Source organism: Macrosteles quadrilineatus, unplaced genomic scaffold, assembly GCF_028750875.1.
Source record: "Macrosteles quadrilineatus isolate MER2022 unplaced genomic scaffold, UCM_ALF_1.0 Scaffold_153__1_contigs__length_253293, whole genome shotgun sequence".
Lineage (NCBI taxonomy): Eukaryota > Metazoa > Arthropoda > Insecta > Hemiptera > Cicadellidae > Macrosteles > Macrosteles quadrilineatus.
Genome location: NW_026542746.1, coordinates 160,722 through 187,361, shown reverse-complemented (window position 1 = coordinate 187,361; position 26,640 = coordinate 160,722). Strand labels below are relative to the sequence as shown.

General features: G+C 33.8%; 1 protein-coding gene across 6 annotated transcripts; it reads left to right on the top strand.

The window, feature by feature from the left end:
* The first annotated feature begins 5,355 nt into the window (after positions 1-5,355).
* Positions 5,356-26,051, top strand: LOC128982179 (resistance to inhibitors of cholinesterase protein 3-like). 6 transcript variants are annotated; one of them, XM_054401243.1, is made up of 12 exons: positions 5,356-5,701; positions 6,542-6,889; positions 7,712-7,842; positions 11,176-11,319; positions 12,135-12,288; positions 14,015-14,035; positions 15,071-15,174; positions 20,114-20,179; positions 21,401-21,485; positions 23,739-23,813; positions 24,268-24,335; positions 25,472-26,051. In XM_054401243.1, the coding sequence occupies exons 1-12, from the start codon at positions 5,560-5,562 to the stop codon at positions 25,685-25,687; spliced, it is 1,554 nt and encodes a 517-aa protein (XP_054257218.1). In that variant the 5' UTR covers positions 5,356-5,559; the 3' UTR covers positions 25,688-26,051. The 6 variants fall into 6 exon arrangements, with proteins under 6 accessions (XP_054257218.1, XP_054257213.1, XP_054257217.1 ...); XM_054401238.1 differs by having other exon boundaries at positions 20,114-20,530; XM_054401242.1 differs by lacking the exon at positions 6,542-6,889 and having other exon boundaries at positions 20,114-20,530.
* Positions 26,052-26,640: the final 589 nt, after the last annotated feature.

Genomic DNA, 26,640 nt, shown 5'->3' with positions numbered 1-26,640 from the left:
TCAAACTTTTGTTAATATTATTGAGCAATTCAGAGGTCAGCACGTTCAATTAATTTATTTGAATTTTGACTTTGGTCAAGGGGGTAACAGTATGAATATGGATTACTTGAGGCTATGCCAACCTGAAATTTTGGAACATACAGAGAAATTGTCTGTTATTATTTATTTTGTAATGAGTAATCATGAAAATGAGGTTGTGAAAAATGGTAATACCACCATGGTAATGGTCCAACAGTTTTGAACAGTTAATTAACTGAATGTCCATTGAGTAGAATAAGGATAGAGTTCATCTATAGATTACAGCCCAGGGGTGAACAGATTCATAGTAAAAGTTCTCATAAACATAACACTTGTATTTTGACTTTTTCAAAGAGAGGCAATGTTACTTCAATCATTCTTTTCAAGTATTTGTGCTCCAAACTCAAAATCATCTCAGTTTAAAATTTGTTTACCTTAAATGTAACTTATTGTAAAGTGAAAAACTCCCTTTTTGACACTTTTTCTTTTAGTTCAGAGTTTGGTTTGTATAACTTAATAACACTAATTTGGTGTATCAAGCAACAACATTATTTATACCTGTAAATTATTATTATGGTAAATACCACCATTATTTTTACTATATATGTCATGGTGCAAATTAAAATTATCAATGGAGCATTTTATTTTGAGCTTTGCTTTTTTATATTGCCTGCTATATAACATCTTTCCCAAAAAAGGTATTGACAAATAATGGAAAACCATAGAAATACCCATTTTAGGGGTGCATTACTTTTTCAAACTAAATCAATGAATTTGTTCAAAACTAGTAAGTTATATTGTAAACAAGGTTTTAGACAGTTCAAAATATGGTTTAAGTGTTTTTTTATTTATAAATATGTTTTGCAGTGAGGACTTTTTACGGTTAAAGCTTCCTAAAAAAATATTCCTGTTGGCAATGGTGTAAAAAATTAGCAATTTTCAAATAATTTGCCATTGCTAACATTACCCTAAAGACCTTTTGTGGCGTGACGATGAAACCGTGTATACTGTATGTATCAGCTTTATGTTCAGACGATTAAAGTACCTAATTGAAAATATTCCGCATAAATTCAAATAGGGGAACACATCATCTTTTAACAAGTGTGCATAATTTTCAGTTAAATTTGTATTTAGTTTAAAGAAGTAATGCAATCTTGTTAACTCCTGTTTAATCCCACCTAGAAAAATCATGTTTAAAAATTCAATTTCTTAATTAATTTCAGAAATTGAATTTTTATAGTACAAATTCACAAAATGTTTTATAATATTCCATTCGATCATTTGATATTCATGTGTTAGCTTTAAAATGTACAGCTATTGAGAAAATAATTTTAGTACATAGTTCATTCCTAAATCATTTTTAAAACTTCATTGGTTTATGTGTGATAAAATGCATGGTATAATAAATCTAAAATTTCTCTTATACTTTAAATTGCATTTTTTGTAGTAAATTGTATTACCTTTAGAATTTTTAAACTGAATACATTTTTTCCAAGTTCACATAACTGTAATATAGTACTATATTATACATGTACTGATAAAGTTGTAGAAACTCTAAAAAAACACACTTATAAGTTAATTAATCAATCAAAAAATGCAAATTTAAATTGCAATTTTATTAATATAAGTTTTATTGTAATTGTAAAAATTGAATTCAAAATATTACTCTTTTTATTATCTTTTCTCATGCATTTCACCATTATGATAATATCATACTTGTACAAATTTATGTAGTTCATCGACTTATTATATAGAAAAAGTATTGTATGTTATTAATTTATTTTGTATGTACAAATAACCTTTTTGTAAATAAAGTGTCTCTGTAACTTCTTTACTCTTTAACTTAAAAGAGGTTTAATAATTGTGTATATTTAAACTACTGTGCCAAGGATGTTTTTGTGTTGTGGCATATTGTTGTTAAACATGTATAACTTGTACTTATTTGTATTTTGATATTTCTTTTATATGTTCATATAAGTGTGTGAATGGTGTCACTGACATATGTTCTGTGAGGCAGCATTAAAATGTTTAAAATCAAATAGCGTAGTTATTATTTCCTCCTCCCTCGTTGTTGCCTAACCCTTTCAACCCTGAAGGCTGATACATCTCCCATCAACAAATCTCCTGTTACAACAATATGCAGGGTGTTTTTTAAAGCATGCAAATACATAGATACAACTACTCATAAGAGACTTGTTACCTACAAAACCAGCTTATATGTTGGTATCACTCTTTTCTTTACTTGATTGCCGATCAGCTGATATGCATTGTTGCATTGATATCTATGAGGTTTAGTGTTATTGGAGAATCTATATATATATATATAAAAGGCAAAGCCCTCACTGACTGACTGACTGACTCACTCATCACTAATTCTCCCACTTCCCACTTACCTAGGAGGCTGAAATTTTGTACACTGATTCTTTAGGCATTAAATAGGAAAACTAAGTGGTTTTTATTCTGATCGGACTATCGGGCTCCGCCCCAGTGGCTCTGGAGTTTCCCATGTTAACCTAATGAGTACTCATATTTAAATGGAATTAATGAATCTTAACAGCTGTTTCAATTAAACAAGTTGGTTCTGTTCTGTTCTATCATGTTCAATAGCATTAAAGTTACAAGGATTACCAACAGAGTGTAACACTATTATATTTTTTTAAATATTTGACAACAGCTAATTTTAAACCAAAAGGTGAGTGAGCGCAGCGAACGAACTTCAACTCGGAGGCGAGTTAGCGTAGCGAACGAGCTCCAACCGTAAAGGTGAGTGAGCGTAGTGAACGAACTTCAACCAGGACGTGAGAGCGCAGCGAACGAGCTCCAACCTAAAGGTGAGTGAGCGTAGCGAACGAACTTCAACCAGGACGTGATTGAGCCATGCGATCAAGCTCACATATGAAGTTAAACGGGGCAAAGCCCGCGGGTACAACTAGTGTATTATAAACAAGACTCAACATGTGTTTTTGATACCGTAGTTCAAATTATTGTATGTTTGCGTTTTGGGGTTTTCTACTGATTCGATTTCCTTAAATATTTGACAATTCTATGAATAGTTGTTTTTCCCATTGGAATCACACATGGAAACCTTATTTCAAGCCTGTCTTTGTATTAAACTAATGATTTACTTTTGATGTACAATGCATCCAGAACACTTTGAGCTTGCGAAAACCCCATGTTGAGTGTTAAATAAATTCCCAATAGCACTAAAACTCAGATAACTATTCAACAATGCATTGGCAGATTGGCAATGAACTATGGGTAACAACATATGAGCTTGTTTTGTTATCAAAAATTGTTTTTAAATTTAGGTTGTGTGAAAAAAACACCCTGTATAGTTCAAGAAAAACAGCAAAAGCTATTCTAGACATGTGCTGGAGGCCAGAAGTCAAGTTTAGAACTTGACTTGCTTGGTTGTAACTTGTACTACAAGGCTACAGGGTTGTGGTGCATAGAAGCATAGAGCATTGGGTCTAGTCATTTACCATCAGAGTCGTTTTCTAGACCTGAAGACAACACCTAGATTGAGGGTTTTGAGTCAGGTCTGGTGTGCAAATCAGAACTGAGAAGTTACCAGCATGGGAGAGCTAGTGGGAGAGATCTACCTAAAAAAGGGCGGCTCAAGTGGAATCTTTGTGAGTTACACATCAAATAAAATCTACAGTAAAATATTGCCTACAGCTGGTATTGTAGCCTACTATTGAAAGTCAATGGTCAATATATATGGGATGTCCTTCAGTGTTCAATGCTTTGACTGTGGATAGAACTATACTATCCAATAGTCGGTGCTAACTAACCATCGTGTTAGTAAACCTAATAAACTTAACGGACAACAAAGTTAGGAAAGGTGAGTGGTCTCAGTTAAAAAAATGAAGTAAGACATTAGACATTACTCATTAAAAGTGAATATAATGTATGATAGGTGATATAACCTCCCAGATTGGGTAAATGCGTGGTGTTAACTTGTTCTTTGAAACCCATACATATGTGAGGTACTTCACCCAGGTGACATAAATTATACACATCTTATCTACAAGAACTTGCAATTCCTTCCAATTCATTTTTGAAATTGAGATAGAAATGAGAAATATGTGAGGATGGAAATAGGGCCAAAGCGCCAACGGAGATTTTGAATATACAGGAAAATAACATATTATGTCACTGTGAAGTGTGAGCTTAATGTATAGAAATAGAAGCAAAGGAGCTTTTGACTTTACAGAAAAATAACATATGTCACTGTGAGCTTTCATCCTGCCTCCTGCCTGGGAAAAAATGGGCAGGGGTCCAAAACTCCACTGGTAGTGGTACGGTACGGGTACTATATATTATACCTCAATAAGTACCGTGTAGGTATCTGAAACAGGTGTAGGCTAGGTACTGTACTAGTCCTGACTTCAAAATATAAAATTTCTGGTGACCCCCCTTTAGTAGAAATGTAAAAGTGTTTACCCCAAGACGTTTTTTTACCCTACTTGATTCCTGGTCCTGTTTTTCTTTGAATTTCTGTGAGCCAGAATGTTATTTCTTTTCATAAGTATGAATGCAGTAAAATAACCCATCCCTACCACAAGAAAATTAATTCCATATAGCTAGGTACCCTACTGGGTGATGAAGAGAGGCAATGTGAAATTGCTACGTTGCTATGTATTAAATTGTTGCATGTGTTTAAAGCACTTTCAAGGTTATTCCCTAGGTTGTTTTAGTGCAATTCTTCCCATATGCCGAATAACGTTCTAGGAATAATCGTGTAACAGTTTCATCAACCGTATTTAAAATTCAGATAGGTCAACTGACTCAACTACCAGGTGCACATATTAAACATTGCCTCTTAAGAACAGTTTATTTAAAAAATCCAATAGGGAGTCAATTGGGTAAACAAAATAATGATCTATCTTCAGCTCAAACGTAAGAAGTTACAGCAGGAGTCTGTGGTTTATATGGTCAAAGATTAATGCTACAATTAAGAAAACTACATAAAAAATAAAATGCTACAATATATGTAATGCATACATGTGTGGATAAACAATACATGCACTGTACGTTGTTGTGTCATGAACACCTCATTCACTATCACTTGTGGTGTCAACAATTTTTATGAGTTGTTACTTTCTCGGGACAAATTTTCCAATTTAATTTAATATTTCTTCCTATCAATCTTATTTCACTATATCCTTATTAATTGATGAAAATGTATATGCAAATCCGTGTGCTATTGCATTTTGATTTGCTTAATTCAATGAAGAGAGCTACTTTATATAGTATAGTATACAGCACTAATGTATAAAGTTACGATATTCTACAGGCATTGGGTTTATTTTAGTCTTGGCTGTTTCCATTGCTAATGTCGTCTGCTTTTAGATCGTCGTCTGCTCAACAGAAACGCCTCCTCTTCGTTGAGTGGTGTAGAAACGTGGACCAGAGGAGGAAATCTGAAGTTATGTTTTGAGTGATAATGTGAGCTTATTAGTGTATTAAGTAATATTACGTCTGTTAAAGTGGACACCATCCTCAGTGTTTTCTACACCCCCCAACGAACGAACGAAAATGGCGACTGAATTTGGAACTGGCAAAACAATCTTCATACTGGCCATAGTTGTAGGTTGTTTTGCTATATTATGGCCGAAGATATTTTATCCAATGCTCCAGTCTTCAGTTGCACCTAAACCCACTACAGTTCCAACTGCAGGTAGGCGTCTAAATTTAATTTAACAATAATTTTGGCTATAAATTCCTAGTTACAAAAAGGTTTGTTTTCCTTAGGCCAGGATCTAGGCCTAGTCCCAGTTTACATGTGTAAAGCACTTAAAAGCAAATAATCAAAACTGATGGCCTAGCAAATAAGTTTGAACATTCATTCAGTGGTAAATCCTAGGAAGACCTCATTGTTTATTTTTGGATTCGATTTATGCAAAACTTATTGTTTGCCTTTTTAACTGCATATTGTTGTTGGTCACATTTTCTTCTTATAACTGGGGTTTTAAACAGGTAGGAATCTATTTTTCACATTATCTATCCAAACACATGATATTCTGGTTATCTTTAAGATCACAAGGGTTACCAAATCTATCACAATATGGAACGGGATTTAACTTATGAAAACCCTAACTGTATGTTGGTAGAGGTTGTACGGAACGAGGTGAAACTTGGAGGGGAATAGTGGTGTGGCGGGGGAAGTGTCGCTATGCGAGGTGACGATCGGCTCGTCTCCTACCCCCACCATGGATTTCCCCGCTTTAGAACGTTCCCGCCGAAAATCTCAGGCTTCACCTCGTTCCGCACGACCTCTAACCAAGCTGCACTACTACTTTGAAAATTATTATTATACACCAGGCCTAAACATACTATCCAGAAACTAAACACTCGCCAAGATCGTCTTCGATTGCTTCAATAGCTAGCCTATGGGAAGCCTATTTGGGGTGCAGCCAGTAGGCTAATGTTTGGTCATAAGTAAGGCTACTGTATAAGACTATTGAATGTGTTTAAGCCTCTATTTTGCTAATTCTTTCACATACTTGATCTTTTACAGATTGCTGTGATGTCATATTTGATAAAGATTTAAACGCTATTAAAATCATGTCTCAACTGTGCGAAAAAATTCTTATCGGACAGAGTGACATAGATAAAAGATTTCTGTTGGCCTTCCAACAAGGAAGGCTGACCAAAGAAATTGTCGACAAGTGTAACTCTGAAGTTCATGATAAATGCAATGTAGACATTGCAGAGTTTCTCAAGGACAAAGTACGCTTGGGTAAAAGTTACCAGCAAATGCTCAATGAATTGCGAACCTTAAATAGCTCTTTGTGTTTGAAAATCAATTTTGGTATTTCCCCGGCTCTGATTGGAGCTCCTCGAAGATTCCGAGTATGGGAAACAAGTAAGGCGTGTGAATCTTAACTCTATTGAGTTGAAATCATATGTGAAATAACTGTGTGGGTTTTAGTAGACGCTAATTCTCTTAGTGGGTTTGGTTGACTAATTTGTTTTTTGGCAACAGTTAGAACTAACATAAGATAGACAGTTAATTTAAGTGCTGAGTGTGTTTAAGGAAAATGTGTTAACTTATGATTGCTTGATACAATACTGTGCTAAACATATTCCATGTAGACTCAATTGTGTTCGGTAAAAAAAGGAAAAAAAAAACTAACCTTAGCTTAGTCACTTCAAAATTTTACAAAAAATATGATAACAAGTTGTTTTGATGCAGGATGAATTATTAAAATTTGAGTTATGAACAGAATCACAAAATTAAACATTAACCAAATACTCGCTATAGGCTACTTCTTTTGTGACTGATATTCCTTTATAAAAAGAAATCACAAAAGAACTAGGCTACGTTAAAGAGTTATTCTTCAGATTAAATGATTATTCTTTTTGTAGGTCTGAATTTCACAATACTGATAAAAAAACTAGTCTACAAATAAATGGAGATCTTAATTTCATATAAAAGTTTCCTGTGTTCCGCTTCTTCTCTTATGCAGTGGTGTAGTGGGGCGGGACTGGCATTGCTACTTTCCTTTTAAAAAATATATCAATAGGCTACCTGTTTTCTACGATAAAAACAGAAAATTTTACAACTACACTATTTGCTTTTCTGTATTTTTGATTTTCTCATGTATTTTAATGTTTTTTCTCATGTTTTTGCCTTATCGACAAAATATCATCCCATAAATTAATTTTTGAACATGAATGATTTTAGAGCACCTAAGGCAGGAGAGACCACCCCATTTACGGCCACATATGCTTCATCCTGCTTTGAGAGAAAAGGGGCGAGCTATTCCCCATTCCCATATCGTCCCTCGAGTTGTTGAAAAAGAACCACCGGCCGTGGTAAGTCAATAAAAATACACACATGTAGCACTTATGTAAGAACATTTTTCATTCATAGGTGTTTGGTATGTTATTACAGGAGAATCCTTTCCACAAAATATTTAATACCTGGATATTTTATTCTTTGAATATCCAACTGCTTCTGATCTCTGAGGTGTAGGCCTAATTTTTTCTCCAATTTGAGTGTTTGCCTCTGGCATGGTTCTGTGTAAAAGAACGGTCCACACCCTATTCAAATTTTTATTTTAGGATTGTCTTCACCATACTGTGTGTAAAGCTAGTAATTTTTATGAACATGACGTTATTCTCTGAATTTGGGTAACCCACTGGCTTAAAAAATGAGCCCATTTTTATATAAGTAACTAACTTTTCAAAGGTAAGTGTTAATTGACAACGAATTAACACATTACCACTATCATAGGCAATTAGGCATATCATTCTACATAGTTTTTATCAATATACAAAAAATATGTTCAAAATATACAATTTTTATCACAGCTTGAATTTATTTATATTTTTTTCGCACAAGTAATACAGCCATCGACCATGATTGAATTAGTCTGGGATTTGAAATAAAAAATCTTTTTTGCGATAAAAATAAGTTTTGTTAGATAACGTTGTTGTTGAATCGTTTATTACTATTAGGCCTACTACAATTAAGAATAATAAAATTAAAAACTTAAGTGTAGAATTGGTTTAAAGAATCAGGCAGGGCTACTTGTTTAATAATCAGAGAAATTAGTTCAACTGACAGCAATTTTATCCATGCAGCTTATAACTAACAGTACAGATAAAACAGGGGAAACAAACCCACATGCAGATATTTTTAGTCGCTTGAACGTAATTAACAAGCTTGGGGGGGTTCGGTCTACCAAAAATAGACCATGATGCACTGAGCTCTGTCAACGAAATAGTTGAAATGCTTTACTGCATTTTAAGATTGCTGTTTTCACAGACTAAACGCTTAATAGCTTGTTACAGTTTTGTAACAATGCTCCATTTTACATTTGTTCTCTTTTAGATCTGACTATTTCTGTACAGTATTAGCTGACGTTTTGCCAGAATCTCAACTAGATAGTTTTCAAACATGTTTGTAACATTTTGAAAAAGATTTAATACATTTTATGTTGATTGAATTTGTTACATCAACACTTAATTTATTTTACAATAGAGCGTATAGGCCTACATGAAATTTACAAAATGTAACTTTTTATTAAAATGAAATATACTTTTTTCATATTTCATCCTACTATTATAGTAGCCTACTGCTATTTAGTATGCTGTCTTTTGACAAGTTTTATCAGTCTAAAGAAAAATACACAACTTTAAACCTTTGTTATAGCCTAACATAAAAAAAATCTAAATTTATTAAATTTATTTTTTAACATATTTGAAAATACAATAATGTCAGCAAGCATAGACTACTACAATAGAACTATTATTTGAAGTAAAAAGACACCGGTGAATAAAAATTATTTTATTAAAATATTCAAGTGTTAAACAATTTATATGTCCACAGTAAGTAGGCCTACAGCAGGGAAATGTAAGCTAGCTGAAGGGATAAAAGAAATGTAAAACCTTACAATTTTAAGTGTTTAACAAAATTATAATTCATCAATAAGTTATTTCATTGACTATTGGATACTGAAGTAGACATCCCATCTAGATATGGATCAGATGTCGCCGAATTTATATAAAAAAAAAAACGTAGTTGTGTAAGTCAGTCACAGAATTCATTAGTATTTAAATTTCTATTTTATGCCTTATATTTTTACGCTGATCAGGTTTATGGGTCGTTGCTATAGCTCACTATAATTCATTCCTAAGTTTGACTTGATAACAAAAGTGTGTGCATTCAACAGAATTTAGTAATTTAGATCAGCGCAATCTGTTGGTGGCTCACATCAACTTTGACGATTTTGATAAAAATCTTGCTACAAATTTAACATGGGGATGGAATGTCTAGTTATTGATAGCCAAAGGTTATACGAGTATATTTAACTTTTTATCAAAGAGTGAAACCACCATCTTGTGTTATGATCAAGTTCTTTGTGATATGTTAAAAACTTCATATGTTAAACACTTCATGTTTGCTGCTATTTCTTGGAGGTGCAGACGAGAAAACAGGTATTCTATGTTTGGTGTGTTACTCAATGCTCATGGTTGTCGTAACGTGTAAAAGTTATCATGTCTCGCAAAGACTCGTAAATAATGTTACTTTGAAAGTAAAATGTGTGTGCTTTTGAATGTTGAGCCACTTAAAATCTGTTGTATCAGCAATTTTGTCTATAAATTTCCCTCATTAATGTTGACACTTAATATCTTGTTGATAAGAATTTCATAGGTTTGGTGATGTGATCTATTTATAATTTAAGATGTCTTTGAATACTGTTTGATAAATTTACACTTGTATAGTAGAAAATATCAAAGTTTTTACATTATCCATTAATTAATCAATTAATTTATCCAGCCTTTTAGGATGTTTCAATCGTAACTTAGAGTCTCCGATTTGGACTGATGGTGACAAAATGGTCAAAAAGCCAACATAACAACTTTAGTACATTATTTCCCATCTTATAAATTATTAGAGTTATCACTCTCTCATTTCGACACCTCAATATCAAACCATTTACTGAGCTAAACAAATCTGAGCAATCAGAAATTAGTAAAATTACAAATGAATTATTTATATAAGAGAGACTGTCCAAAATGAGCTAATCCAGAAACGTTTTGTGTCTAGTCTATAAGTGTGAATTTATCAAGTTGTGTTAGAAAGATTATGTTTTTTTCTCTCTATTAGTGTTTTTTGTAATGCTTTTACTGTTGATTATTCATATTTTTAGTATATGGTCTAATAATTTATCGAACGTATATAATTCAAACCATTTGACTTTGTTTGCTAATTTTATTTGAGTATTTGGTGTACATTTAAATACTTTGAATCTTTAATTCCTTCTTCCTTTGGGCACCTAGAAATGTTCTTGTTAAAATGCTTTTTTGAATATGATTCTTGAAATTCAATAAAAACTCAGTTTGATATTACTAAGGCTGTGTAGATAAATAGTCATAAGTTTACAAATAATGTATAAAAATGATAAAGAAAGAAGATTTATTACTAAGCGCAATAAAATTTAGGTCAAAAAAATAAATCGCTTTTTTAACACCAGTATGAGTCAGCAATTGTTTTTTTAGTAGGCTACTGAAAAGTTTTGACGATACTGTGTTTTATAAAAAAAGGTTTGACATTCTACCAATACCAATTGCCATAAAATTTTATTTTTCTATCAGGTTATGTTAGATTAGGTTTATCACACAACTGATGTATGTTCACAGCCGATGCCCATGCCTGGGATGAGGCCTCCGATGGGAGGTCCCGGACATGTGGTGCCTGCACCCAAGACAGGAGGAACTATGGGTATCATCATGCCTCTCTATACCATCGGCATTGTCATATTCTTCATGTACACTATGATGAAGGTAGGTTTAGATTAAGTGAAGCCTGCAGTATTACAAATTTGATAGCTACGTTTGTCAGGGTGATGACTAATGGCGAAAAGAACGACATAAGCACTGATGCACACTTTTTTATCGATAGTTAGTTATTCCTATTGGGGAGGAATCTATATGTACATAGTTTGAAACAAGTTTTGTATTTAGGAGTGATTAATTAAGTTAAATATTTACTGTAAATTTTTTCTAATATTTCTTGATTTTGATTAATTGATATCGACTTACGGTACACCTGGAAAAAGTACAGTCTGGAAAACCTGGAAAAGTCAGGGAATTTTACTTTCAAATTTTTTTCTTCTTCACCAGTCTGAACAGCAGTACAAAACAATTGCTAATGAAGCTCGTAAATAAATGTATCAAGTTTCTGTGCCTCTAAAGTCATCAACAAAAACTATAATGCCTTAAAACTTTACTCGGGAGTGTTATCTAAGGTGCATACACTACAATTCAGTAAAGTTAGAACAATTCACGACCTTTCATTAAGTTTGATCTTCAGGCGAGGACAGTCCTTGTAAGAATACTAACCAAACCTGGAGTACCTTATGATTGTATGAAATGATCCTCAGACATTAACGGCGCTTATAAAGGTATTCATCTAATTCCTGAGGTCATTCCACGATTTTTCAAACGTTTGGCTGATCTCGATTGTCAGACAAGAGAGGCTTAAGAGATTTAGTTCAATACTTTACCTAGTTCAATGTTTTTAGCTTCAAATTTTCTGTTTGCTTTGCCATAAAAAAGATCTAGCAGAGTTTCCCTCAACAATGGTCTAATTGTTGTAGCTGATCTTCAAGAAGTCAGATGAAAGCAGCACTTACAAAGAGTTCGAGCCGGACCCAGAGTTCCGCAGGGTTGTGTTTAACGATACTCCTCCGTCAGCAGTCTACCAAGCAAAACTTGCTCAAGGTCACGCAGACGACAACAATACCAAGCTCGGTAAATGGCTTATGTACTCTGGTATACTGTTGGGACTATTGATATAACTAGACATCCCATTCTCAAACATTAAGCTACATATCAACAGAATCCACCATAAACGCCCGTGCAAAACCATCGTGTTAAAGTAGTGTCCATAACCATAAACCAGTTTTAGAATGAAAACGAAGTTGAATTGAACCACTCACAGACTGTGTTGATATCAAGTCCTAATTTCCGTTGAATACACCACCTTTTTTTAAACAAATCCAAACTATCAGACAAATACTAATTGTGAAATAGAAAATATGATTTTTTTCACCACACTATGATGTTTTTAGCTGTTTTACATACGTTAATTGGTGGCTGAAAGTTACGTTTTGCTGACCATGCCAGCTGTGATCGTCATTTGGGGACCGAGCAAGTTTTTACATCCCTAGGGCCGCATAATCAGCTGCCCGCTTACTTTCTTAAAAACATGAATGCATATTAAATACACAATCAGTATCCAGAGCATTGCAATAGAATTGTTTTATTGTCACCGCTGCCTAGCAACTATTTATTATTATTTTTGCTGATTCTCAAATTATTTCTTCACATAACCTTAAAGTTGTAGTTGTGTTGACTATCAGTGTGCATTATTATTGTGGTGAATAGTAAAAATAGGGTATAGTGTGGTAAAAAATAACATTCGTATCACGGACCGAAATGGTTTAGCAGCTCTCGATCGTTTTTAGTTCTCGACTTCGTCTCGAAGTTAAAAACTATCTCGAGCCGGCAAAACCTCATTTTCGCCCCTAGGTACAAAATATACTATTACAGCACATTCTAAATGATTGGGTCAATCAGTTTTGTTGTATTTAAACAAAAGATTGGCTACTGCTGATTCTTGTTGATAGGATGTCTATTTCAGTTTTCAATAATCAATTATTGTACTTAATAAATAACTAACATCAGGTCTAATAGCTTCAGAAAAGACCTTGGTTATGACTTGTAGTGGTTCATCTGTCTAAGGGACCTAGGTTTGAATTTCTACCCTATGATATATATTTTCTATAGGTAATGTTGGGATGGTGTGTAGTAAATATGTAACAGTTTGTCCACATATAGGCCTACTATGAAAGAGGAGGTTGCCTAGACAAAAATAAGTATCAAAAAAGATATCTTAGTCAATTGGCATTGAATAAAATATGAATTACTATTTGTGAGGTTCCCCTCTATTAAAGACTATTCGGTAATTTATTGACAGAGATTATACATTGTTGGAGGAAGTTTCTAAACCACACAATTTTATTGACGTAGAGTTGATTTCCGTACATTACATTAGTTTAAGACGCGTAATGAAATTGTAATAAAATGCTCTATAGAGTAATAATAATAGCTTAGTACAGTTTATTCGGATGGAAATAAAATCCTTGTACTTTAAACCCTTTCAAAAATTATTACCAATCAATAAACAATATTATTGTTATTGTTTCAAATAGGCTATAGAATAACACTTATGAAAAGGAGTTGAAGTTTTATTTGGCAAAATTAGACTTATTTTTGTACAAAACCCTGTAACTGAACCCCTGTAAACGAAAAATTAGTTTCACCAAAATGGTTTACCCTAAATAACAACCTAAGTCGTAGTTGTTTGACGTTGGTATCATTGATGCTTGAAGGTATGTGTTGTCATTAGACTATTTACATATCATGTCTTCATTGAATTGTAAATATTGTAACTGTTATTGCATGCTTCATAAAGGTTGGAAGGAGAGAGATGCAAGTAAGTATAAATTAAGTCATAAAAATTATATTTTTAGTATTAAGTATTATGAGGGTAAAAGCCATGAATCTCAAAGAAAATGTTTTGCTAGCCTAACATAAGGTGCAATTGCAAACTTTGTTCAAAGTTGATGAATGTCTTAAATTTTGCGTGTGAATATCTTTTATCTAAAATTTTCTGATTCAATTCAATTTTCTTAAAACTTGTTAATGTTGTGATTATAAAGGAGAAAATATAAATTAACTCACTCTATGATCGCTTAACTATTTTCTTTTGGAATTAAAATTTGGATTCAGCTAAAAGTGAAAAAATTGGTGGTCTTGATTGTATTTTTCAATTCATAGTCTACATAACCTGCAATCCCGATATGATTTTGACAGTTGCCGGCAACGTGTTTCCATACCAAAGTGAGGTTAACCCAAATTTTAAAAACCATGGTTTTTATCCCTAACATTTCCATTTTTGTCTCGTCTGTGATTTGAGTGATAATTGTCAATACGGTATATTCAACTACTAACATAATAACATAATATATCAAAAACAAACAATAAATCATTGAAAGAAAAACCAACCAATTACCAGTACTCATTTATGTTAACTGGGTTGGACGCCGCAAGAGTAGAAGTTTTAAAGATTCGTTATAGTTTAGCGAGCTTCCCTGAAGATAAAAGAGTAATTCTGATCCAAGAAATTGAGACTAAACATTTCTCAATAATCAAACTTTCCTTCGCTAAATACTGTGTCAGTGAGATTTTAATATGCTAATTTTTTGTATTTAAATTTAGTGTGTTTCTTGCACCACGATGCACAGTAAGCTTGTTCCCATTCTTGCTTCCCATTCTAGTAAGCTTGTTATCCTGCCAAAAATCATTAAATGCTATTTAACAAATAAAAGTTGAAGGTCAAATAAAGGTTGGTGTTAACCAAATTTTTATATTAGGGAAAGATGTTAGTATATAATTCTGAATGGAAAACATGGTATTTTCTTGTGAGAAATTTCACTCCAACAAGTTGGTAACAATGAGAGGTGTGCAGGGGACATAGAATTGGATCAGCTGAGAAGGAGATTGGAAGAAACAGAGGCAGCAATGGAACGCATTGTTGCCCAGATGGTCAAAGTCCCCCACAAACCTAGTCAGGTCAGGCCCTTTCCCTCAGCCTTGGCGGGAATAGAGATTGTTCATGAAGCTGTTAAGTCTCTGCTATTGATTTTTTTTTATATTGCCATTGATAAAAAAATAGATATTGATAAATCACTGATAGTACGGGGCTATTCAAGGTTTAAGTCAGAAACGTTTAACAAAAACCATCAGTGATGTTTACTCAAGAATAATTCAATTAAAATGCATTCCGTCCCTTTCGGAACTGATCACATTTTCATATTACTACAGTGTGTTAGTGGTGAAAATGAGAGTGAGGGGTTTTAAAGAGGACGAGTCATGTAAGATTTGTTAATAGCATTACTGATAGTGTTAACGAAGTTGACTTTACGAATTAAAAGATTTGAAACTAATAGGCTATGTAGCATTAAAACATTCAATTGACTTTCAGAGCCAAAGGGTTTTAAACACTTTGGGCTACCGGTACCAATTAATTATGCTATCTAACAAGTCAACATTGGATCGTAACAAGGTCAGGGTTGGTCACCCGAATCCGGTGGTTATAGCACCGAATCCTATAGTTCCGAAAGCCAAATAAGTCCTATATTGCTGAATTTTGTTCGATGTTGTTTGACGATTTAAACATTCTTTCGGCATTATAGGACGTTATCAAAAACTATTCAGCACTATAGGATTTAAAAGTGTCTGGGATACAATAGTGCCGAATAGTTATTTCTGTGTCAAATCCTATAGTACCAAATCATGTTTTAGTCCCAATTTGCCGAATATCACGTTCAACGTTGTAGGATTTTAAATTCCTACAGCGCCGAAAGAGATGTTTGTGTTATAGAGCCGAAAGAATGTAGCAACAGTCCTATAATGTCGAAAAATAGAAATAGTCTCCCAGTGGCATAACAAGTCTGGCTGTGCCCCAATGCAAGTATTCTCCGTGCACCCCTATTCGTAGACTATGACACTTATTTAGTGTTCGTTGGGTGCTGTTGGATTTTAAAAGAATTACTTCTGCTCAGACTCACAAACATCTCTTTCGGCGCTGTAGGAATTTAAAATCCTACAATGCCGAACATGATATTTGGCAAATTGGACTAAAAACATGATTCGGTGCTATGGCACCTTCTTGTTAGGGTTTAGACTATTCCCCTTTGAATGTTAAAAACCTGACATTGGCGTAGAACACAAGTTAGGTAAAGTATTTTATGAGCTCGAGGAAAAGTAAGTGATGACCTAAATTGGTTTTGTGAACAATCTCTTTCCCACAAAAATACCCTTCCTGACTGACATTATGTGACATGGAAGCAATTTTCCTTTACGAGACTGGCTGTATCTGGAATTGTGTGTGTTTATACTCCCTGTTAAATTTATATTTTAGTCGCTTTCAAGCAAGCCAACTTAGTAAGGTATTTTTGTTGGTTTTCCAATAGAATACTTCAGTTTGAAGACAAAATGTGTTTTTTACTCTTGTATGTTTTTATTTTTATTGATTGTATGTGCTTATGGTTATTTTAAAAATGATTTTCACCTGCCTCTACCTGTGTCAGTTTGATGGCCATGAATTCAGTTTTCTCTGATTCCTCAAAATTCCTACAAAATTACAAAAAGGCAAAATTACTAAGTTACTCTGTGTGTAGTTATTATAAGTAAACAAACATAATTCTTCTCAATGCCGTAGTTTTGTAAAACAAATTACCTGATTACTTGAAAACTTCTTAAACATCTCAATCGAACGAAATAGTACACTTACAATAATTTAATGGTAAACTTGACGTGAATTCACATTAAATAAGTTTGATTTTTTTCAAATCAATTACTTAGTCAACTCAAATCCAAATGTTAAAATTAGTAAGTACTGCATAGGCGTTGTAAGTTCACTATCTATTACCACAAGTTTTGAAGTACAGTATTAGTGTTCCATTTTCAAATCTCATAAGATCGTCTCATAAGACATTGAGTCGTTATCCTACTTTCTGTGTATTTTGTTGATACCTGGACTTGACACTCTTCGGCCGGCCCCATATTTTCAAATATTTCAATTTTCCCTGTGACAATGTGTGTTTTTGACAATCCAGTGAGATTTGAAAATGAACAGTTATGCTCTGAAACTGTTAATCTAAATAGTACATTAACAAAGACAAAAGGTACCTAGCCTGTCTTTTAGATAAGAAGCGTGGTTCAATGAATAAACTGGAATTCATTGGAAGGTCACAGACCGAGGCCAAATTTTTATAGTTGGAATGCAACCTAGTGATGGTATGTTTTGTACGACAGTTGTGTCGGCTATCTCAGGCCTGGTAGCGGAAGTGAATCGGGACATTCTGTCCAAACAAGGGACAACGGAAGAAACAGAGGTACGGCTAGCATCACCTGACAGTGAACATAACCTAACTTCAACTCTTATGCGCTTTTTTGAAAGAAATTTTGTCCTGGGTAAACAAATTTTATCTTGGAACAAAACTACTTTACAGTACCAAAATTTCAAACAACAATCAATTAACAATCAATTGCCAGTATTGAGGAATTAATAAACATTCTTCACAGAATTTTGTGTTCTTCAAACTATCTACATGTGCATTTTTCTATAGCATGGGTCGTTTAGGAGTTGTATGCCGAAAACCGATCAAATAATCAACTTTTTTGGCGTTTTGATAAAAATATCCCAACTTTGAAAAGCTGTAGCGGCTAAACGGCTCAGCCGATTTCAACATATTTTACACCAATCGACGCAGAAGTTTATGCACTAAAAGACGCCTTTGAACAACATTTTCCGTAGGATTCGCCATTTAGGAGATATAAGCGAAAAACTGAAAAAAGTGCAAAATTTTCATAGTTTTTCGACTCCCAAAACTTAAGCAGACGTCAGAATCCGTCGCAAACTCACAGGACTCTTATTTGGGGCCCCCAAAAGGTATTAAAACACTTTCCAGCTTTAGACGATTTTTCGGGGAGCACTACCTTTTTTTAATCTAATTTGCCTGGACTATCAGTAATACTGTACATAATTTGAGATATGACCGCGAGGTGCAAAAGATCTACATCACAAACTTCCAAATAAACCAACTTCTTATATGTATGTAAAAACCATTTTTTTACTTAGGACGGAATTCAGGTGATGTTAGCTTTTTTATGTTGTCTATATTTATTTTTGCACCTAAACATTTTTGATCTTGATGATTTAACCGTAGCGCTTACTTTAATAAAACATCAATCTAACTGCCAATTGTAGCTTAAATAACATAAAACGTAATTGTCATTAAATTAACGTTCATTTCTTCATTAGTTTTGTAAATACTTTTTGTAGCTCTTCAGTTCCGTTTTGTATTTTGCTTATTATTTATTTGCTGTGCTCAATGTGATGTCCAATTTTTTTAAATGTGTGTAAATATTACTATAATCAAAAATATAAAATATTTCTAAGAGTTTATCGTCTAAACAACATGGTAAACATTCATAACAACAGTATCCGTTTTCCTTCTTGCTGTAATATATTCTAAAATAAACAAAGCATTTTTCTACATTTTTTATTAGACGTGTTGTGTTGAAATCCCATAGTTTAGTTTGCAACTGTGGCACTAGGTACTAATGCACTGAATTTTACTGAAACTTTTTTAATACTTTTTATTTTTAACTAGGTAGTTTTTAAAGTGATTATTTAAGGCTAAACTTTTGGATGTAGAATGGAAATAAAATTTACATTCAATTAGAATTTTAATTCTCATAAAAAAATAGTTATAGTTTTGGGGGTTTAGGTAAAAGATTCAATTTAGCCTTTGGCCTAGATGGTAAGATTTCCTGAGGAGCTTTAATAACTAAAATTACCGTAATAGATTTAATTTTGTTTCTAAACCTAATTATATCTCTGTAATTGAGTTTAGGCTCCAAGTCCAACATGCATTATGACTATTTTCAAAAACTTGTAAGTTTATGTACCGAATATGTGAAAAATTAAAACTCACAGACATAAATTATCAAATTTCTTGCTGCGCTTTGATAAAATAATTATAATTATGTCCAATTAAGTGTTTTTTTTTTTAATATCATCGTTTGTTAACCTGAGCTTGCATGGCCGATTGTATTCAGCGATGTACAAAGTACTGACTTCGGCTCGTTCAACTACAGGCTTGAGATTGCCGGCACTTCTGTTCACAAATGTGTTTAGTTGTGTGTTTATTGTGCATGTAAACGATGTGTTTTGTTTAAATGTAGCGACTTGAAATTTTTCATTATGATTTTGTGATTGTTTGTTTAAGTTTTTAGTGTTTTTCCAAATTATTTACCACTTCTTCATGTACTAGTTGTTAGTTGTTTTTGAGTGAAGCTTGTTTCAAAAGGTAGTATTAGTATTAGCATGGACAAGTTGTTTAATTTTATTTTTGTGATTTAGTCTTAAGTTATCTGTTATTTATTCAATGTACACTTTTCACTGCTCTGGCGATGTACTGAGAATTAATATTAATACCTGTCTGTGTGTAAAGCAGATTAATTTAATATAACTCATCAATGTCTATATCATTACTAAGAGATTTGTATTTATGCAAACAGTTTTGTTGTTTTAAAAATTTGCAATATTTGTTATACAACTTTTAACTATAACTTCGTATTGAACTAGCATAATAGTTTACTCATTATAAGTAAATTACTTGTTGGCAAACATTTGTCCTGTTTGTTTATTTCATTTACTTATATTGACCACAGTTTGAAATAATTAATTCCAACAACATGGGTAAAACTTTAAAATATTTGAGATATGATCAAAATTGCATAAATTGGCATATTATTGGACATAAATTGTGAATCAAACAATAATTTATAAATCTATATTAAATTAAAACAAAAAGAGTTTGTAATTTTTTTTTACCATTAATAACTCAACCCCTCCAAAGTAACACTTCAGTACCGGTACTTTACTCTGAGAAAGTAATTATTTTGCAACCATTCTCACATTCATTTTCCTATTTTCCAGGAGGTTGAAGAAAAACTCGTCACAAAAGAGCAAGCAGCCGAAGTTGTCGAGTCGAAACCGGAAAAGGTAGAAGAAATAGATTTAGAGGAAAAATCAAAGGATCTAGAAGTAGAAGAAAAATTAGAGAAAGAAATAGAACGTGGGGTTCAAGTGGTGGGGATGGAAATGACGGAGAGTTTGGAAGGGGGACAGAAATGGAGTCGTCCTCCTACTCCGCTAACCCCCCGTAGCGCCACACCCACCATACCCCCTCCCCCTCCACCACCGCCTCAGAGTATTTACTTGGAAGGTTCTCTTCCGTCCCAGAGTCAGCTGTTAGTTAGCCAATCAGAGATTGAACAATTGTCCCAGGAAAACGACGAATCCCCGGTCATTCTGGCGGGGAAAGTTACTTTGTCACTCATCGGGCTGGACGACGTAAGAACAAGTGTCCGAGTGTTGACTAACACAAATATTATTTGTCTAACTTGCCTATGCTTGTCTTTGGTAACCTAGGATTTAGATTTGACCAAGTTGTGTTTAACCCTAAGTTGTTTTATGATTATTTAACTTCCTATATGGATTGTTTTTAACATTTTTTCACGCTAACATTACTTAGCATTGATATTGAAGCTGACAGTATTACGTATTTAATTAAATAAGAAAAATCTTAAAGTTTTTAAAATTTTGTTTAACGATTGTAATTATGCCTTTAGGTGTAGTTTCTCAATAATAATGTTTCCCTACAACTATCAATTACCCTTAAAGTGCTTTTGTGTGCCAAAAGAAGTATAAAGTAGATTTTATAGTAATATTTTCCGTTTTATAATCAATGAAATGAAGTGATCCTTCTTTATAAAGTTGAACTTAGGACCACATGGTCCTTTCTTACAGTTAACCTGTCAGTGGGGAATAAGTCATGTTCCTGCTTCCATTATTGTATCAAGCGTCTACTGTTGGACAAATTTCTAACTGCGAGTGCTGCCGCTGGTAATCCTAAACCTTGGATAAATTTATTTTTCATTTAGCCTTTTTTATGAAAAATGGTTAAACTCCCGCAATATCCAATCCTTTAGACATTTAAAGAAGGAATGGTCCTTAACTAACCTGTCTACTTTTTGCCACAATTTCATTTATGCACCATTTTATCAAACTATTTGCAGCTGTTGGTGCAAACTAGACTTAACTACATTGAGCTAATTTAAAATAAACCAGAAGTGAACTTACAAAGCAGTTTTTAAATTCACTTTGGAGTTGATTGTTAACTTTCTCCCAGGAATCTAAGCCTGACTGTATTTGATGTTACAGACATTGAAGGCAGACAATGGAGGTCCTGAAGTCACGTTTATGTCAGACGAAGAAGAAGAAGAAGAGGATGAAGGCATTGAACAAGGTAGGAATTCAGCTGTAGGAGAATCTATCGTAATATTCGTTACCATAGATGTGTGTGGCAACGTCATGCCTATTGCCACGGTAATAACAGGAATAAAAGTGTAAACATAAACATTTCCTATACTATCCTTTATAAATTCAGTGCAACAGCTGTTTCGGTTGGACGGTACAGCAATGTTGCCACTTTTTTCGTGCCTTGGCCTTGTATTAGAGGAGGCTATGACGTGTATTGACTCCTGCCAGTTGGCAGCACATTATTTTATATCAACTCTGTACAGCTGTACTTTCTTTTATTGTCGATGCACGATTTGATTAATCCTCAGAATTCGGAAATGCATGTTACTGCTTCCACTTTACCAATACCTTTATCCTATTGGCTAGACGCCAGAGCTCACTAACATTTCAGTGTGCGTACATCGTATATGAACCATGCCGTTTTTTTTTAGCACAATAAGGATTATTTTACATTCTTTTTGGGGAAAAACAATATTGATTGATACGAGGTGCTTTTTTTTTAACCTAACCCAAGTTACAAGTACTGCAAGACATGTTTTAATGACATAACAGGCGGATGTGTTGGTATCCCTGTGTTCTTTACTGGATTGCCAATCAGCTGATATGCATTGTTGGAAAGTTAACTAAGAAATTTAGTGTCATTGGGAATTCATTGTGAATAAGACTTAACATGGTGTTTTCCCAATGCTAAAAAGAGTATCTATTGCACATTACCCCTTTGAGTGACACGCAACGATATATCGTTTTGCACAACACATCTGAAAAATACTTCACAACGATGTATCGGGCCGGCGCGACTTTCGAGAATGTGATTTAATGGGCATATCGGTTGACTCGGTTGTTATTATAAAACAACAATGATTTCAATCGATTTCTCAAATGATCGAGGGACAATATATCGTTCCATGGCACTTTTGGGATGAAAATTTACACTTTAACCGATTTTTATTCTTGCGCACTACGCTTCGCCCCCACAAAAAGCCTGGCACTTTTCAGACATACCTAGTAAAAAAACTCTGGCACTTTTCGGAAAGTACCAAAATAAATTTCTGGCACCCAAAGGGTTAAAAGTAAATTAATATTTTAATGCCAAGATAGGTTTGAAATCAGGTTTCCATGTATGATTACAATGGCTAAAAAATCAACCATTCAATGATTTATTGTCAAATATACTGTATCAAGAAATCGGATCTGTAGAAAATCCATAAACGTAGACATACAGTACAATATTCTATCAGGGTATTGTTGAAGAATACATTAAAAGTAAATAATTGTTTTTATGCCAAAAAAGGTTTGAAATTAAGTTTCCAGGTATGATTTCAATACTTAATAAATCAATTTTTCTAATATTTAAATAAACAGACCAACAATGGGGTGCATACTTTATATGAGCTTGTGAAAACCTCATGTTGAGTCTTATTAACAATAAATTCCCAATAACACTAATTCTCATAGATAACTATGCAACAATTACTTCAACCAGGACGTGATTGAGCCATGCGAACGAGCTCACTTATGAAGTAAAACGGGGCAAAGCCCGTGGGTACAGCTGAGTGAGCGTAGCGAACAAACTTCAACCTGAAGGCGAGTTAGCGTAGCGAACGAGCTAACCTGAAGGCAAGTGAGCGCAGCGAACGAGCTCCATTCTAAAGGTGAGTGAGCGTAGCGAACGAACTTCAACCAGGACGTGATTGAGCCATGCAAACGAGCTCACTTATGAAGTAAAACGGGGCAAAGCCCGCGAGTACAGCTATTTAACAATAAATTCCCAATAACACTAATTCTCATAGATAACTATGCAACAATGCATATTATCTGATTGGCAATGAAGTATAGAACACAGGGATACCAACACTTGCCCTTGTTTTGTCGTCAAAATGTGTCTTACAGTACTTGTAACTTGGGTTGCGTTTAAAAACACATCCTGTAACAGTCAATATTGTTTTTTTTATGTATGGGAGGTAGAAAGAAAAGCTTATGTTAATGACTTTTCCTGTGGCAAGCTTCAACTTCAACAGCAACACTTTCTAGACAATTAGCATAGGAGAATCAATATTGTTTTCTCATTGAGACATTGTTTCAGTAGAAGTTGTCAGTGTGGTATCCTTCAGGAAGTTTTGGAATTTAAAATTACACAACTCTTATTTAGGCTTTTTACTGTGGGTTTAGCGATAACGGTTTCTTACTCTTAAATACTTACTTACCCAACTATCAGACTTACTCTCCAAATTTTTTTTAGCCTCTGAAGATGAAGCAGAAGCTGATAATCTTGGTTTTAATGTGGAAGAAGATTTGACTACAAACTACACCACAGGTACAGTTTCATATCTCTGAATTCTCTAAACTTATTTTTGCCACAAAGAAACTTTTAATCATCCTAATTTGTTCAAATTGAAGAAACTTTTCACAAGCCTTTTAGGGAACTTGCATAAGGTACACATACAGTATAATGAGGATAAAGACTTTTTTACAACACCTTAATATATCTGGAATTTTTATAATTAACAGTAAGATTGTTAAATCATTACTGTTTTAAAGTTAGGTGTCTTTCTTGTTGTTCTCGTACAATCTACTAGAAAATTTGAGATGAAATTTCACACAAACAATAATTAATCCATCGAAATGTTATAGGTATAATGCCATTTTGGAAGTAAATATTGATTTTGCCAACAGAAAGCATAACCGGTTGTTACACTTTTCTATTTGTAGAGGCATGGATTGGCATGTGACTGTGTTTTGATATTTTGACATAAATGCTTTGATTGCAGCGAGTGCCGCAGCAGGTCTAGGGGATGAAACAGCGGCAGACATATCGACTATGGAACCTCACCATGACGTAAGTATAAGAAAAATTCAATGTACTTACAGTAAATAAACAAATACAAGGCTTGTCAGTATCAGGGTGTCTAACCGACCTGAAAATCGGGAATCTACGTAAATTTTGTATAGTTTTTTGCCAAAAAATTTCTGATTTTTCTTGTTTTGGGTGATTGAAAATTGCGAATCATGGACAATGCCCCCATCATAATAAATTATCACGGACTTTACCGCGGTTGCAGGAAATGATCACGGCTGAAGCTACAATCCCAGGAGATCATTATGAATTTTGCAACAATTGCAAGGTAGGTCTGGTGAGATTGGAGATATGGCCGTGATCACAAAGTTGGTGTTGGATGATCACGGGTGTGGGTTGAAAAATAATCACTAGAGATGATTGGGGATGTTGCCATGATGTCCAGAAATCAATAAGTCTCTTCAAGATCACCGTGTAAAATTATAGTATGAAATCGTGACAAATCGAAGATGTTGACTCAATGGCTGGAAAATTAAATTTGCCGCAATCGCAAGAAATCACGTGTGTTGCAATGATTGTGAGAATTTATCACAAATTTCGCCTTGATTCTTTGACATCACCTATGTGTCTGCGATCGCGAGAAGTTATCACAGAACTCGCCTATCGTGTGAGATTCTCATAACGTTTCTGTAATTCTGATGTTCCCGCTATTGCAAGTATTGATCAAAGTATTGCTGCGATCGCCAAAAATCATCTCACATGTTGCGGCGATTGCAAGGTATGATTATGGTAATTCAACATCGCAAGAAATCATTACGGGCATTGCAGTGTTCGCGGCATATAATCTCACTTATTGTTGCGATCATGAGAAATAAGATTGTCAAAGACGATTACTTTGGCCTGGCGTTAGAGAAGCTATGACGTTGTTGAAATAAAGAGAAGAGCAACAGTGAAACAATAACTCATCCTTTACTCGTATTTGGGTTCAAATACACACCTAGGTGGCACCACCTTATCAATTCATACTAGTAAAAAAAATAATGCATTCCCCTTAAATTTAGTTATGTGTGTATATATAAAAATCTAATCTCGCTGTGTAAGTAGATTCATCTATTAATAATTAATTCCATGATTTTAAAGTAGATGTCTCAAATAGTGTCTTACTATATTTGATTCAGGATGACGAAGAGTATGAAGAAGAACTTGAAGAAGATGAAGACGAAATCATAAGCAAACCTCAGGTTTTGATGGCAACAAAGAAAGATAATTCGAGGCAAGTAGTAGCTGAAGAAGAAGAGGAAGAGGAGGAAGAAGAAGAAGAAGAGGAGGAGGAGGAAGAATTAGAAGAAGAAGTTGGAAGGCCTCAAAGCTTACTTCATCAGCACCGACGTTGAGTTTAAGCCCATCACAAATCCCTTTCATTCATCCATCATACATATTCAATATTGTTGACATTTAGCATAGGGAAAATTGTTAAGAATCTAAATGAAACTTGTGAGATTTGTACACTTAGCCTTTTATTGTTACTCTATTGGCACGTTAATTAGCATAAAGATGTTGGCTTTCTTTATTTTGCATTGTAAATATTACTTTGTCAGTAATATTTTATTCTAATTTTTCTTGTCTTCCTTTAAAAGCCTTCCAGCATAGATTGTGATATTTTGTTTTTGTGCCAATTTTTCTTATGTCACTACAAGTGCATGTTTTCTTCTATACAAACCATTGTGCCAAATATTTAATAAATCCTTAGAGAAATTTTATCTGTTTTTTTCTTAAGCTCCCTCCTTTGCCTTTGGAAGTTTTAAAAAGTACACCACAGATTGAAGATGATTTTATTTAATTTCATTGCATTTCAATGGTATGAGTGCTTAATTGAGTAATTTGAAAACAGTGAGATTTCAGTGGAATCCTATTTGAAACCTAGTTGCATTTTAGTGTTTAAATAAATGCCTATTTGACAAAAAACCAAGTGCTCGGTTTTTTGTAATATTTAAACGATATTTATTACAATAGCTTAGACATTACAAATTTACTGGGGAACAACACATTGAAATAATTATCTGTAGTATAATAAATGTCTCCACTAAGCTATGTAATTGGAAGAAAAATTAAAAATGTAACCATAATGAAAAAGAGAGTTAACATTTGATTGTGGAAAGGCGCTCTTACTTTGTTGTAGTAGTTATTTGTGCAACTAGTGAGAAAAGTGAGCAATTGACTCACTCGAGAGAAATCCTTACTCACTAGCCGTAGGCGAGTGAGGAATGGTTTCTCGAGTGAGGCAATTGTACTTTGAACTCGAGTTGCACATTATACTTTTCCTACAGTTACCATAAAACAAATAAAT

Excerpts from the sequence above, each read along its gene's own strand:
- LOC128982179 (XM_054401238.1), top strand. The coding sequence starts at position 5,560 with ATGGCGACTGAATTTGGAACTGGCAAAACAATCTTCATACTGGCCATA. Across the intron at positions 14,036-15,070 it reads TTGGAAGGAGAGAGATGCAA|GGGACATAGAATTGGATCAG; the intron begins GTAAGTATAAAT and ends AGAGGTGTGCAG. Across the intron at positions 20,531-21,400 it reads CACTCATCGGGCTGGACGAC|ACATTGAAGGCAGACAATGG; the intron begins GTAAGAACAAGT and ends TTGATGTTACAG.